The sequence below is a fragment of the Pocillopora damicornis genome, chromosome 8 (genome assembly GCF_964200805.1).
Source record: "Pocillopora damicornis chromosome 8, jaPocDami1.2, whole genome shotgun sequence".
Classification (NCBI taxonomy): domain Eukaryota; kingdom Metazoa; phylum Cnidaria; class Anthozoa; order Scleractinia; family Pocilloporidae; genus Pocillopora; species Pocillopora damicornis.
The window spans coordinates 16507308-16522895 of record NC_142677.1 but is presented as its reverse complement, the minus strand read 5'-3'; the positions used below and the strand labels follow the sequence as shown (position 1 = coordinate 16522895).

Below are 15588 nucleotides of genomic sequence, written 5' to 3'. Positions count from 1 at the left end.
TCAGGCTGTACTAGAATTATTAACGGGAGAATGTTTTTCTTGAGTATGGAAAATGTTTTCTATTTGGGCAGTAAACTAAAACGTCAAGAATCACGTGAACATTTTGGAACCAATTAGGTTCACTGCTAGAGTATTGTTCAGTCTTCAGTCTTATGGTCGGACGAAACACCAAAAAATTAAAGTAATATCGAGATCCTTCGGAAGGCCCTCTAACACTCTGTTACTAATACTTCATGGGATCCTGAGAAGGTCTTGCTCACAATATATGACTAATCAACAAAGGTAACAAGAGATACGAGGACGCAAAACTAAGCTAAGCAAAAACGAAAGCCACGAACAAAGACGGTTACGTAATAACTTGTTTGCAATTAATAATCATTGTGTTCGTTTTTCTAGGGCGCTACACTTGGACTTTTCAACAGCAAATGTTATTTGGCATTCAAATTTACAACGCATTTTGTGATGTGTTGTCGTCAGAGCAAAATTGTATTAGTCGATAACGACTGATCAGAAAACGCGAGTGACTAAGCCGTGATTGGTTGAAGTTTTTCCACGTGACAGACTGTCAATTTGGCGCGAAGTTTCTCGGCCAATCACTGAGCATTGCCAAGCATCACTGAGCAAAACAATGGCACACCGATAAAAAGACAAGAATCCATCGTCTTTCGTAAATAACGTCTAAGTTAAAGGAAAGGGGATCATCGTAACTGCCATAATTGGAGGAGAATTCAGCTCCTTACTGACCTTACTCTGCTAAGCGAAGTACGCACCATGGATTTGCTGGAGAGGATCAGGAAAGTTGTGGACGGATGCAGGCAGATCTCGCACGGTCAAATACTTGTCAAGGGAAACTTACTAGTGAAAATATGACGTTATTCCTCCTTCTCTGCTGCTGGTTTACAAAATATTTTTCATACCAAGCTTTTTACACCCATCTTTATCTCCTTCATCTTCCTGCAATAAAGCAAAGGATTTAAAGCGAAGAAGAATAAACAATGATCGAAGTAAAAAATTGGAGCATGTTAGGAACATGTCTCCGAATTCTTGCAAAACGTAAAAGGTTAACTGATCACAAAAAGCGCAAGTATATATAGAACAGTGAATATGGATTTTCTGTATTTTGCAATATTAATGGAATTTTGATTTGCTCGAACTCCTTTTTGATGGTGACGAATTATTCTAAACACCTTGTAATAAGAAACTGCCATGACCAGAATAAAAATTGCCGCCGCCGTCAAAAAAGCTCCATTCAGCAAATTGTCTATGTCCTTCGATAGATACCAAAAACTGAAAACGCGGACAGTTACAAAGGCAGTTATCAAGGACACGATTATGATGTAAAGAATAATAACTCGGCGTACTGTAAGAAGAGACCTCCGGCTCATGCAAAGCCATCTTTCTGCAGCAGCCATCGCTATGACAGCGACTGTCAAGCAGGTGAAAAAATGACTAACACTAAATGAAATCAGAACAAGTGTGCATGTCAGACTGCTTTCCCATAAATGTGCTAACTTGGACGCAGCCATAACTGGCAAACTTATTAGTTCCGTGCAAAAATCCGTGAAGGCCAATCCAGCAAGAAGCACATGGGATGGAGTCCTTAGCGCCGGGTTTCCCCAAATTGCTGCCAAAACGAAAGCATTCCCAGTCGCTGTCATGGGAGCGAGAAGAAACGCAAAAACACTGGTTACCACAGTCGTCCAATAGTTAGATGAGATGCTGACATTTCTATAAGTATAAACATAACACAAACTATCTAATGCGTCAGATGAATTGGACAGCATTTCTGTTTGCAAACTCGGGAGATTTGAAGCTCCTTGGGTGAAGGATGATTGGTAATAGAAGCGTTTGGTTTTCCGAGTAAATTTTTTCATTAAAGCAATATAACCCTTTTGGAGTTTAATGAGTGTCCCAGCTCACGCGTCGTCTCTTGTGTCCTTGATAATCTTGTTACGATTACATCTATTGAAAAATAACCACTGGAAGTATTCAGTTTTTAACCTACGTATCACAATGTCCTATTTGTTCAGTTAAAACAAGGAAGAGTTATATGCAATGTAGAAAAAAATCTCCAATTGGGCAATCTTTTAAGATTTTACTGATGCCTGACTGATGCCTTTTTCTCCTTAACTCCAAGGTCGCTTTGTCTCGATCGAAATCAATCAATTTCGTATATCAACAACATTCAATAGCTGTGTAGCTGTTGGAAGAATACAATTTCCCTACCCACCGTCCTGGAATCTCCAATTTATGGCTTTGCAGAATCATCTTAAAGGGGCGAAATGTTTTCTTTTACGTTCTATTCTTTGTTATTTTTATTTTTTAACAAAGTATCGGTGGTAAGATATTTTGAAATTGTTTCAGTCGTTTGTATCGATTTAGTCGCTCTTCAGTGTACCCAAAAGAAATATATATATAATCTCATGTGAAATAATTGGACGGGGTTAAAACAACACATGTAAAACAAAGCAAACTTCGCACTGAATTGATTTCAACCTGACTCTTCCGAGCACAGACAGCTTTACTTATTTTCAATTGGAAGAAACAGCATGGTGTGCACTTTTTTCTGTCTGCACTAAGTGTTGGCAGTTTTCGTCCCCCTCACTAGACATGTTGGAGGAAAAGTTTTACTTTAGGTGTTCCCAAGGGTGCATTCGTTCGCTTTGTTTCTTTTCCTTTCCTGTATTGAGTTAGCTTCTTCTTCTTCTTCTTCTTTTTTTTTTTTTTTCTAATGAAAAGGATGAGTGTAAAGGGGCAAAGTCTGACCGCGTCAGTATAAGACTAAACATAGACTCGCTTTAATAAATAATCTAGCCAAATTTAATAAAAGGTATTAAGAACAGTCATATTCCTAGCAAAGCTAAAAACCACAGTAAATCCATGAGAAATCAAACTATTCACATTACAAACTGTTATGTAAAATCCAAAAGGACGGCGCGAATTGCAGAAATTCATTCAAGAAAACGCTTAAAGCCGGCTTTAATTACTAATTGCCGCAGTGATTAGGCAAAACCAACTAAATCTCGGATAACCTTCAACATTCGATTAAAAACTTCACCTGCTTCTATCGTTTCTCATGGAAAAAACTAGGTAGTGAACTGCAAAGTGTCTTAAAGTACCTTTCAATCACTGTTATCAATCCTTAAATTTAAGTAATCACGGAATGGCTAATCATTGATGATTTCAGGTATCTTTCTTGACGAAATAGTGTTCCCGCGTCTAGGACCCCTGCGTCAGTACAATGTGTGGGTCGGTACGTTCTTAATGCGTTCGCATAAAATTTTGTGGCAGTTGAGTATTCCCGGCGTTATAGATCATTATGAACATTTGTGGACAGCTTGGAGCTTGTGCGGCACTTTTCAATGTTTGAATGATCGACTTGCTTTTTTCTAAGCGCCGTGCCATCCGTTTGCCTTTCAGCGAATCGAAGGGTACTTCTTTCCTAGCTGAGACAAAATCTGCTTCGGTGACCTCTGCACGTGCTATCAACTCGTCAAGAGAAGTCATGTTCTCTTAACGCTGAGACTCAGTAGTCAACAAGTGTCTGAAAAAGGAAAGGAAGAGAATTGCTGCCAAACCGTCCCACTCTTTTCACATCAAATAGGGTAGGTTCTGAATTAAATCTGGATAGATGCGCTATTTAATATCTTCCTGAAAAAATAACAATATTTATTGTATATCCCTCACACTTACCCAGATATCAACACTTTGCGCACCCGGTTGAGTCTATCCGCGACGGCCATCTTTTTTTGGTTTTTCAATTCAGCGCGCGATTCCGCTGACGCGCTCTACAATTTCACGCCTGCTGTGATGGTAACTGATCTGATGAGCTAAAGCTCCGTTCCTTTGATGCAACGTGATCAGTGTGATCTTGGATCACAAATCCTAATCCGGATCCTCCCAAAGGAGCGCACCTTAAGTTCAGATGGAAAAGTTCTTATAACCACACGCCATCGCACAAGTCTGCTTTTTCGAAGGAGAAGTTACTTAGTGTCACTTCTAACAGTCAGAGAAGACTAATTCCGCAAATGCCCAAATAAAATCGATGTTATTTTTCCAGATTACGTATAACGCACCATCACCATCATTAGGCCTCAGTCACTTAAGGTTTCCCGGTAATACATTAAATTGGCGGCCAAGATACATTCATTTACCCCAATTACCGGTTCATATCAATAGTTCCAAACTAAAAGCCTATTTGCAAATAGGTTACCTTTATCGAAGGGAAATTGCAAAACAATATTTTTCTAGCAATTGAAACCAAGAACACCCACACAAAGTTACAATGACCTAACCATTTCGTGTAAGTGCAAACGTAAAATCCACTTTGTTGCATATAATTTCAGTCACACTGTTTCAAACTAAATCACACGCGAAAAGACCTAGAATATTGCGTTCGATTCGGTGGCGACCAATAAAAAAAGTATTAATACAAATTATCATGTTGTTTCCTAAGGTCTTATTGTTTTTGTTTCAGTGTTTAAATTAACCGCCTGAAAAATAGCAATATTTATTGTATATCCCTCACACTTACCCAGATATCAACACTTTGCGTGCCCGGTTGAGTAGTGGAGGCAAAATAGCTCATTGTCATCGTTTACGCCCAATGGTGGACGGTACTTGCAGATTTTGTACGCTTCATTACGATACAGGGCGCTTTTATTTGATTTTGGACGTTTCCGACCATTTCTTCCGATTTGGTAGTTTCTGTGCGATTTCCATTTAATCGATTTCCGTCCCATTTCAGACACTTTCCGTCTGAAATCAAACAAATTCTTTCTGAGTTCAGATGGAAAAGTTCTTTCAAACACACGCCATCGCACAAGTCTGCTTTTTCGAAGGAGAAGTTACTTAGTGGTCACTTCTGACAGTCAGAGAAGGCAATTCCGCAAATAAATCGATGTTATTTTTCCAGATTACGTAATAACGCACCATTGCCATCCTTAGGGCGCAGTCATTTAAGGTTTCCCGATAATTCAGTAAATTAGCGGCCACGATACGTTCATTCACCTCAATTAACGGTTCATAACGATAGTTTCCAGACTGAAAGCCGTTTTGCAATTAGGTTACCTCTATTGAAGGGCAAAACAATATTTTTCGTGCAATTGAAACCAAGAACGGCCTCATACAGTCACAATGACCTGACCATTTCGTGTAAAATGCAAACGTAAAATCCACTTTGTTGCATGTCAGTAATTTCAGTCACACTGTTTCAAACTAAATCACACGCAAACAGACCTGGAATATTGGGTTCGATTCAGTCGTGACTAATGAAATAAGTATCAAAACAAATAATCATATGCATCTTGTTTCTTAAGCTCTAATTACCTTTGCTTGTTTTGAACAAAACGATTGTTTTTAAACTACTCATTGCCAGTCTTGCTAAGCCCCGATTCAGACAAGTCATGGCAAATAACAGCAGACGAAAAATCGAGCCTATTTTTGCATGGGCAGAATATGAGGAAAGCCATTTAGCAGATCACCCAATGCCAAATGATTTTTCATCACCAAAGGGAAGTGAATCACCCTGTGCCAACAGAAAAACAGCAAAAAAGTGAATTTTCCGCGCAACGAGCCTGAACTGATAGTAGAGCCTTTTGATATGGAAGGAGATGTCTCTCCCCCTTGCAAAAACTTTTCGTCATCTAAACGATTGTTTAAACGGCGCAGATGGAAAGGAAAGAAGAAGTCATCGTCATCCGTTCAGACCTTTGAAGATAAAGATTACCATCCTGACAATTGTGAAAATGTGCCATGCCTTACCTCACATCTTACTCCTCCCAACATAGTGTACCCAGGTCATGTGCAGGTCTGTCTCCCTCCAGGTTGTCTTCCCAGCGAAGTGGTGCTCATTTCATCTGGTGGTGACACGGAATCAACGCCACAATTGAGGGATGTGATGGTAGAAGACACAGAAGTTGATCTCTGGCTGAAAGATATTTGCAATCAAGCAATGACTCTGTATACGTCTGTGCAACCCGTGATCTCTGAACCATCTAGTTCACCTTCGTCTGGTGCTAAGGACCTCGAGAGAGATGTTCCCGAGGAAAAAAAGTCTTCGCTGGGTAACAGATTGATGCTGTTTATGCAGAATCAAAGGGGAATTGTTCGTCGAAATGCTATTTGTGAAGAACTGGAAATGACCATGGGCTTAGTAAAAATCAACGGGATGAAATTCAGTCTGTGGCACCTCCGGGCGGAGTTGTTGAACACTCTACAGATAAAGAAATGATAAAGCTATCTGTGGGCCAGACTATAGCTGTAACTTTTAGTTTAAGAATGAACAAAAAAAGAATTGTTTTCGCTTAGATGTAAGATGTTTGCATTATTTTCGGTTTCGTTTCGGTTCGTTTAATGAAGTCAGGCTGTACTAGAATTTATTAACGGGAGAATGTTTTTCTTGAGTATGGAAAATGTTTTCTATTTGGGCAGTAAACTAAAACGTCAAGAATCACGTGAACATTTTGGAACCAATAAGGTTCACTGTTAGAGTATTGTTCAGTCTTCAGTCTTATGGTCGGACGAAACACCAAAAAATTAAAGTAATATCGAGATCCTTCGGAAGGCACTCTAACACTCTGTTACTAATACTTCATGGGATCCGGAGAAGGTCTTGCTCACAATATATGACTAATCAACAAAGGTAACAAGAGATACGAGGACGCAAAACTAAGCTAAGCAAAAACGAAAGCCACGAACACAGACGATTACGTAATAACTTGTTCGCTATTAATAATCATTGTGTTCGTTTTTCTAAGGCGCTATACTTAGACTTTTCAACAGCAAATGTTATTTGGCATTCAAATTTGTGACGCATTTTGTGATGTGTTGTCGTCAGAGCAAAATTGTATTAATCGAAAACGACTGATCAGAAAACGCGAGTGACTAAGCCGTGATTGGTTGAAGTTTTTCCACGTGGCAGACATTCCTATCAAATTCATGGGACTGCTTTTGGGAACGAAATCATTTCAACTGACAATAATCGTAAAACACATATTAATTTAACAATATTTAAAAAACATCAGTTTATCTCCTTTTATCATTTAGCAGATGTTTAACTGTGAAGTAAAAGTAATGTACAATAAACGGCTCGAGATATCTCAATGCAGCTCGATAACTACCAAATTATTATTAAACATACCAATGTTATGCAAACATTTGTGCCTTAAAAAAATTTTTCCATGCTTTAGCAATCACACTTTCAAGCCTTTTTTTTTTTTTTTTTAATATTGCAACTTTTACCAACATGCAAATACCGAGTTACCACGGAGAAAGTGTTAGGTATACAGGTTGACGAATAAAATTAACAAAATTTGTTAATGTAAACTTCCTTATCACGCTTGCGGCGACTGAAATAAAATTCAATTGAGGCGTCGCTTTTGGCGTATGGCTACCAAGGTGTTTGGGACTATTGTGCGGGTCGCAAACGCGAGAACCAAAGTGTAAGTTAACAGAGATTTATTGTCGATAAAACCAGAATACTAAAACTACCAAGATGTTGAGACGAACAAGTAGCTAAAAAAAGCAAGTGGCTAAAAACGACCGTAAATAACTGTACTTACTATGTAATAAAATCTGATAAGTCCAAATAGACATTACCTTTTTTAATTTATTGGGATTTGGTTTCTTTACAGGAACAAAGAACTAAGCAAAGTAGGCTGCTTTATTGCTCAGTTGGTAGTGGCACCCATCAACTTTCTGGGAGGCGTGGGATTAAATCCCATCAAAGCCTCAAGTGTTTCAAGAGTCTTTTCTGAAATTTCTTAAATTGCAGCTCACCTGCAAGGAATTTTTCTTTGTATGTATTTCATCTTCAGGTCAAAATATGATTACTTATTTTCACTTAATTTTTCATGTCCTTTTCCATATTTTTCAAGGGCTTAGTGTCATTTGAAATCATGTCCCTCAAATTGATTTTCTTTTCTTCTCATGAGGCTACAATTTCAGCTGAGGGGTGGGGGGAAGGGGGCACTTAAGAGTGGCCAATAAGGTGTTTAAACCTGAACCTGGAAAGAGAAAATCTTTTTATTTTGCGATCCAATTTAAGAGCATCTTTCTTAGACATCAAATCAGAGTTAAAAAGAAAAAAATGCCAGAACCTCAAGACATAGACCATGCACTGCAAACTATATTACATTTCCAAGGCTTTTGGCCCAAAAATATGACCTGATCTTGAGACCAAATGGCAAAACGTTATCTCTCGTTGGAGACTTGTAACACCCCTAAAACCCATACCTCGGACTTGAAAGAGGTCTATTGTTGTTTGATTTGCTTATTGAGCGCTTTCTTGTCGCTTTATCATCTGTTTTGCTCAAAGAATTAAGCCACGCTGATAAAAATTTTTTTATCAAACCAGAGCTCAATCATTGAAATATAAACAATCATCGTAAGACTTACCCGTGGAGGTCAAACTTTTCCGAATCTGGTTGGCAATATCATCGTTGATTTTACTGCTGCGTGCGAATTACTCTACATTTTTCCTCCGATTATCAAGTATCGCATTGAGATTTCTGTTTCCGATCAAGTCCAAAATCGCAATGGCATGTTGATTACTGATTCAGCATGCCTGCGTCAGAAACAACGAGGTCACATCAATATAAGTTGCGTCAATAAAGAAAAAATAACATACAGCTGTCCCTTTGCAGATAATAATCATCAAGATCATTCAGGGTCGTTCTAAAGATACCACGCACAGAGTCAGTTGCAGTGTTGACCTGTCTGCACCTTTTACTGTCAGTACAAGGGTGTGGCAGGGTTGTTTCTTTTCCATAGTTACTCACCTTCTTACCGGTAATTGATTAGGTGATGCTGTAGGTGAAGACAACAATAACAATTTTTTCAATCCTGCGAGGCTTAATCAAGCCGCGCGAAAGAGACATTCCTATCAAATTCATAGGACTGCTTTAGGGAACGAAAAGCATTTCAACTGGCAATAATCGCAATACACTTACTGATTTAACACTATTCAGTTTGAAAACATCAATTTATATCCTTTTATCATTCATCACATGTCTAACTCACTAGCAATTTTAAGGCAATATGATGGTGAAGTAAAAGTAACGTACGATAAACGGTTCGAAATATCTCAGTGTAGCTCGATAATTACCAAACAATTATAAAACATACCAATGTTATGCAAATATTTGTGCCTTGAAATAATTTTTTCCATGCTTTAGCAATCACACTTTTAAGTCGTTTTTTGCAATATTGCAACTTTTGCCAACATGCAAGCGCCGAGTTGCCACGGAGAAAGTGTTAGGTATACAGGTTGACAAAGAAAATTAACAACAAAACTTGTTAAAGTAAACTTCCGTGTTACGCTTGCGGCGACTGAAACAAAATTCAAGCGAGGCGTCGCTCTGGGCACATGGCTACCAAGGTGTTTGGGACTACTGTACGGGTCGCAATCACTAGCACCAAAGTGAAGGTTAAAAAAGATTTATTGTCGATAAAAACAAGAATACTAAAACTACTAAGATATTAAGACGAACAAGTAGCTAAAAAAAGCAAGTGGCTAAAAACGACCGTAAACTGAAGTAATAATGCAACGAATTCCTATTAATGGAGGCGGAAACTTCCTAAATATAAGATCAAAGCATGTAAAAACAAATCTAACCATTCGCCTTCTTTTCTAAGTATTGATCTAATTTATTTCTTTCTCTTGTATGTAATGATCTTATCCTCTCTTTATGTATTAATTTTCTAGCAGATATGCATGTGTATATGTTTTCTCATATTTATTATTTTATGTTATGTAATACAAAAACTCTACACCGCCCAGATTAGCTATGCTATTTGCGGTGTACAGTTACCTCTCTTTCATTTGTTAACTTTCATTACTTAATAAACAGTGTGTCAAAAACAGGGTCAATTACAACTCAAATCGCAACAAAAAACTAAAAGGCAAAAAAAAAAGCTACGTTAAGAGATTCAAGCAAACAGTCAATGGCCCAAGCGTTCTCAAACTAAAAGGTGGGCGTTCACTCGTAAACGCTAAGCGTGATTTTCGCTACTCATCAGAAAGCAATTAAAAAGGTACACTGTACAATAGATTTTCGAGTACCTTTATCTAATCAAAATAAAAGAAAACTGAACACAAGCGAAATAAAAGAATAAACTTCCACATCGGTCCCACTTGCGCCAGGTTTCAAAAGTTACAAATGTAGCAAACGTCAGGATCCTTCGAATTACTAAATACAACAGAAGAAAGAACGAGAAGGTTGCCTTTTATGCGCGCTTGGGAAGCAAAAAGGACGCTTAAGGGTCAGCTTTCAAGAACGATAGATAGGCAAATCAACATGAATAAACATTGTTACTGAGGAGAAAAACGTTTTCATGGTAGTTAATAGTCAAGAAAATCGGCTAGTATCCTTAGCATTCCTGCAGTAATAATCTAAAATCTTTTACTATTTCCTTTGGAAACGTCCTTAAAAAGTCACTTACACCATCAGTATTCGTTTTTGATAGTTTTCTTCTACCTATTCTGCCACGCACAACTTGTCAAGGGAAACTTACTAGTGAAAATATGTCGTTATTCCTCATTCTTTGCTGCTTGTTTACAAAACAGTTTTCTCACTAAGCTTTTTACACCCATCTTTATCTCCTTAATCCTCCAGCAATAAAGCAAAGGATTTAAAAGCGAGGAAACATAAATTATAATCGAAGTAAACTTGACGCATGCTAGGAACATGTCTCCGAAATCTTGCAAAACGTAAAAGGTTAACGCGTTACCCAGATAGGGAAGGTAACTGATCACAAAAAGTACAAGTATATATAGAACGGTGAATATAGATTTTTTGTATTTTGAAATATTGATGGAACTATGATTTGCTTGAACTCCTTTTTGATGGTGACGAATTATTCTAAACACCTTGTAATAAGAAACTGCCATAACCAGAATACAAATCGCTGCTGCTGTCAAAAAAGCTCCATTCAGCAAATTGTCTATGTCCTTCGATAGATACCCAAAACTGAAAACGCGGACAGTTACAAAGGCGGTTATTAAGAACACCACTATGATGTAAAGAATGGTAACTCGGCGTACTGTAAGAAGAGACCTCCGGCTCATGCAAAGCCATCTTTCTGCAGCAGCCACCGCTATGACAACGACCGTCAAGTAGGCGCAAAACTGACTTACACAATATGAAATCAGAACAAGAGTGCATGTCATTCTGCTTTCCCTTAACAGTGCTAAGTTGGACACAGCTGCAAGTGGCAAACTTATTAGTCCTGTGCAAAAATTCGGGAAGGCCAATCCAGCAAGAAGCACATAGGATGGAGTCCTTAGCGCCGGGTTTCTCCAAATTGCTGCCAAAACGAAAGCATTCCCTGTCACTGTCATGGGAGCGAGAAGAAACGCAAAAACACTGGTTACCACAGTTGTCCAATAGTTAAATGAGATGCTTATATTTCTATAGGTAAAAACAGAGCAAAACCTATCTAATGCGTCAGATGAATTGGACAGCATTTCTGTATGCAAACTCGAGTGATTTGAAGCTCCCTGAGTGAAGAATTATTGGTAATACAAGCGTTAATTTTAGGTTAAACTTTTTATTAGAGCAACATTACCCTTGTGGAGTTTAATGAGTGTCCTAACCCACGCGTCGTCTCTCGCAGTTCAGTTGATGAATCTTGTTTCGATTACATCTATTGAAAAACAAGCACTGGAGGCATTCAGTTTTTAATCAATGTATCATGATGTCCTCTTTGTTCAATTAAAACAAGGAACAGTTATATTCAAAATAGAAAAAAAAACTTTCCAATTTGGCAATCTTTCAAGATTTTAGTGATGCCCGACCGATGCCTTTTACTCCTTACCTCCAAAGTCGCTTTGTCTCGATCAAAATCAATGAATTTCGTATATCAAAAACATTCAACAGCTGCTTGTTTACCTGTTCGAAGCTGGATACAAGTACTCTACACAGCTACACAGCTGTTGGAAGAATACAATTACTCTACCCACCGTCCTGGAATCTCCAATTTACGGCTTTGAAGGATCATCTTAAAGGGGCGAAATTTTTTCTTTTACGTTCCATTCTTTACTATTTTAATTTTTGGCAAAGTATCGGTAATGGGGTATTTTGAAATTGTTTCAGTCAAAAAGGTGCACAAGTTGGTTTATGTCGATTTAATTGCTTTTAAGTGTATAATCCCATGTAAAATAATTGGACGATGTAAAAACAACACATGTAATTGACTGTATTCACAACAGCCATATTCCTAGCAAAGTTAAAAACCACCGTGAGTCCGTGAGAAATCAAACTATCCAAACAGCTGAAAGACAGTTCTAACAACGAAAACATTGTAAAAAGCACTGCTTTTTGGTTGTCGGTTTGGAAAAAGTGGTGTTTAGAGAAGGTAATTGACAAGAAAATCAAAAATTACGAGCCGACCTGGCTTAACACTTACCTCGAGCGATCCTAGGCCGAAATTAAAAAGAAACATGGTTAAACCTCGCAAACGACAATTCCATTTCATCGAAAGTGATTCTGACACAGACTGAACAATTCCTTGAACTGTTTAGCCAGACTTTGAACTCTTTTGCCTCAAAGATGTGAAAACATCATTGTATATTATTAATTGGAGGAGAATCCAGCTCCTTACTATAACCCTACTCTGCTAAGCGAAGTACGCACCATGGATTTGCTGAAGAGGACCAAGAAAGTTGTGGATGGATGCAGGCAGATCGCGCACGATCAAGTTAGCAACCTTCCGCATAATTAGGAAGCAGTCGGTAGACTAGTAATAAACTTTGCCGGTTGAGTTGATATCTAGAGGGTGTGTGAAATGGTAGACAAAGAAATACTCTGAAAAATCCTTAGATCAGTATTATAGCATCTCGCAGATAATGATCATCGAGATCATCCAGGGTCATTATTAAGATACCACGCACAGAGTCAGTTGCAATGTTGACTTGTCTGCACCTTTCATTGTCAGTACAAGGATGTGGCAGGGTTGTTTCTTTTTCCTAAATTGTCACCCTGGCTGACAGGGTTACCCTACCTGGCAGACCGGGCAACCCGCCTAGGTGGGTCACCCCACCTATCATGTAGACGCGATCAAAATAAAATAAGAAATTATATGGAAAAACGGGTTACCCCACCTACCTGGGGTTCCACCTCCATGTAAATAGGCCCTAATGGTTCGAGATATCTCAGTGCAGCTCGATAATTGTCAAATGATTATTAAACATACCAACATTATGCAAATATTTGTGCCTTCAAATAATTTTTTCCATGGTTCAGCAATCACACTTTCAAGGCTTTTTTTTTTTTTGCAATATTGCAACTTTTGCCAACATGCAAGCGCCGAGTTGCCGCGGAGAAAGTGCTAGGTATACAGGTTGACAAAGAAAATTAACAACAAAACTTGTCAAAGTAAACTTCCCTGTTACGCTTGCGGCGACTGGAACAAAATTCAAGCGACGCGTTACTTTGGGAGTATGGCTACCAAGGTGTTTGGGACTATTTTTCGGGACGCAATCACGAGAAGCAAAGTGACGGTTACAGAGATTTATTGTCGATAAAACCAGAATACTAAAACTACCAAGATATTAACACGAACAAGTTGCTAAAACAAGCAAGTGGCTAAAAACGACCGTAAACTAATCGAGGCAAAAACTTCCTATAAACAAGACAAAAGCATGTAAAAACAAATCTTACCATTCGCCTTCTTTTCTAAGTATTGATCTTATTTAATTTCTTTCTTCTCTGTGTAATGATCTTGTCCTCTCTTTATGTATTAATTTTCTAGCAGGTATGCGTATGTTTATGTTTTTTTTGTCAAGGGAAACTTACTACTGAAAATATGGCGTTATTCCTCATCCTCTGCTGCTTGTTTACAAAATAGCTTTCTCATTAAATTTTTTACACCCATCTTTATCTCCTTCATCCTCCAGCAATAAAGCAAAGGACTTAAAAGCGATGAAGAATAAACAATAATCGTAGTTAATCTGTTGAATAATACGAACGTGTCCCCGAATTCTTGCAAAACGTAAAAGGTCAACGCGTTACCCAAATAGGGGAGGTAACTGATCACAAAAAGTGAAAATATATACAGAACGGTGAATATAGATTTTCTGTATTTTGAAATATCAATGGAATTTTGATTTGCTTGAACTCCTTTTTGATGGTGACGAATTATTCCAAACACCTTGTAATACGAAACTCCTATGACCAGAATACAAATCGCCGCTGCCGTCAGAAAAACTCCATTCAGCAAATTGTCTATGTCCTTTGATAGATACCGAAAACTGAAAACACAGACAGTTACATAGGCAGTTATCAAGCACACCATTATGATGTAAAGAATGGTAACTCGGCGTACTGTCAGAAGAGACCTCCGGCTCATACACAGCCATCTTTCTGCAGCAGCCATCGTTATGATACCGACCGTCGAGGCGGCGAAAAAATTACCAACACAATATGAAATCAGATTAAAAGTGCATCTCAGACTACTTTCCCTTAAATGTGCTGACATGAACGCAGCAAAAAGTGGCAAACTTATTAGTCCTGTGAAAAAGTCCGTGAAGGCCAATCCAGCAAGAAGCACATGGGATGGAGTCCTTAGCGCCGGGTTTCTCCAAATTGCTGCCAAAACGAAAGCATTCCCAGTCACTGTCATGGGGGCAAGAAGACACGCAAAAACACTGGTTGCCATAGTTGTCCAATAGCTAAATGAGATGCTCATATGCTCATTTCTATAAGTATAAACATAACACAACCTATCTAATGCGTCAGATGAATTGGACAGCATTTCTGTTTGCAAACTCGGTAGATTTGAAGCTCCCTGAGTGAAGGATGATTGGTAATACAAGCGTTTGGTTTTCCGAGTACTTTTTCATTAGAGCAACATTACCCTTTTGAAGTTTAATGAGTGTCCCAGCTCACGCGTCGTCTCTGGCAGTTTGATGAATCTTGTTTCGATTACACCCATTGAGAAAAAAGCCACTGGAAGTATTCAGTTTTTAATCCACGTATCATGATGTCTTCTTTGTTCAATTAACACATGGAACAGATTTTGCCTTCACTACACAACCGAACACACTCAAAAGTTGAGGCATGGGCGCGTTGGTCAGCCAGGCCCAAGATAGATTTTAATTGTGACAATGAATTTACAACAAAGTGGATAAGAGATACATTAAGTAACGTCCTACATGCGCCAAAGCCGGACACGTAAACCCCAAAAACCTCATGTTAGGAAAATAGGGACCGTGTACCCCCGACCAACTGCAGTGGCGCCACCTTTGGGGTTTTAAGGTTGATCTATAAACAATAAAGAGAATGAAGAAAACAAATCATATCAGGCTAATTACACAATAAAAATAAACCTTATGGGAAAATGCTAGTGGCAAGGCTGACCGTAGAATGCCACAAGTTACTCAACGATCTCTTCTTACAAACATACTACTCATGAGCCTTCGCGCACTACGCTCGCACCCAGTTCTCTGTTCCGTGTCGGCAAAATATTAATTTATGTCAATACCGATTATCACAAATTACATTTATGTGCAATGTAAAAGAAAAATCTCCAATTTGGCAATCTTTCAAGATTTTATTGATGCCCGACCGATACCTTTTTCTCCTTAAC

General features: G+C 38.5%; 2 protein-coding genes across 2 annotated transcripts; both read right to left on the bottom strand.

The window, feature by feature from the left end:
* Window positions 1-1061: 1061 nt before the first annotated feature.
* On the bottom strand, window positions 1062-1784 carry LOC149041638 (uncharacterized). Its single transcript, XM_089180899.1, has one exon. It carries the CDS (start codon window positions 1782-1784, stop codon window positions 1062-1064), a length of 723 nt encoding a protein of 240 aa, XP_089037025.1.
* Window positions 1785-9425: 7641 nt separating this feature from the next.
* Window positions 9426-11508, bottom strand: LOC113678835 (adenosine receptor A3-like). The gene has a single exon (XM_089214004.1). The coding sequence runs from the start codon at window positions 11465-11467 to the stop codon at window positions 10532-10534; it is 936 nt and encodes a 311-aa protein (XP_089070130.1). The 5' UTR covers window positions 11468-11508; the 3' UTR covers window positions 9426-10531.
* Between the last annotated feature and the right edge of the window lie 4080 nt (window positions 11509-15588).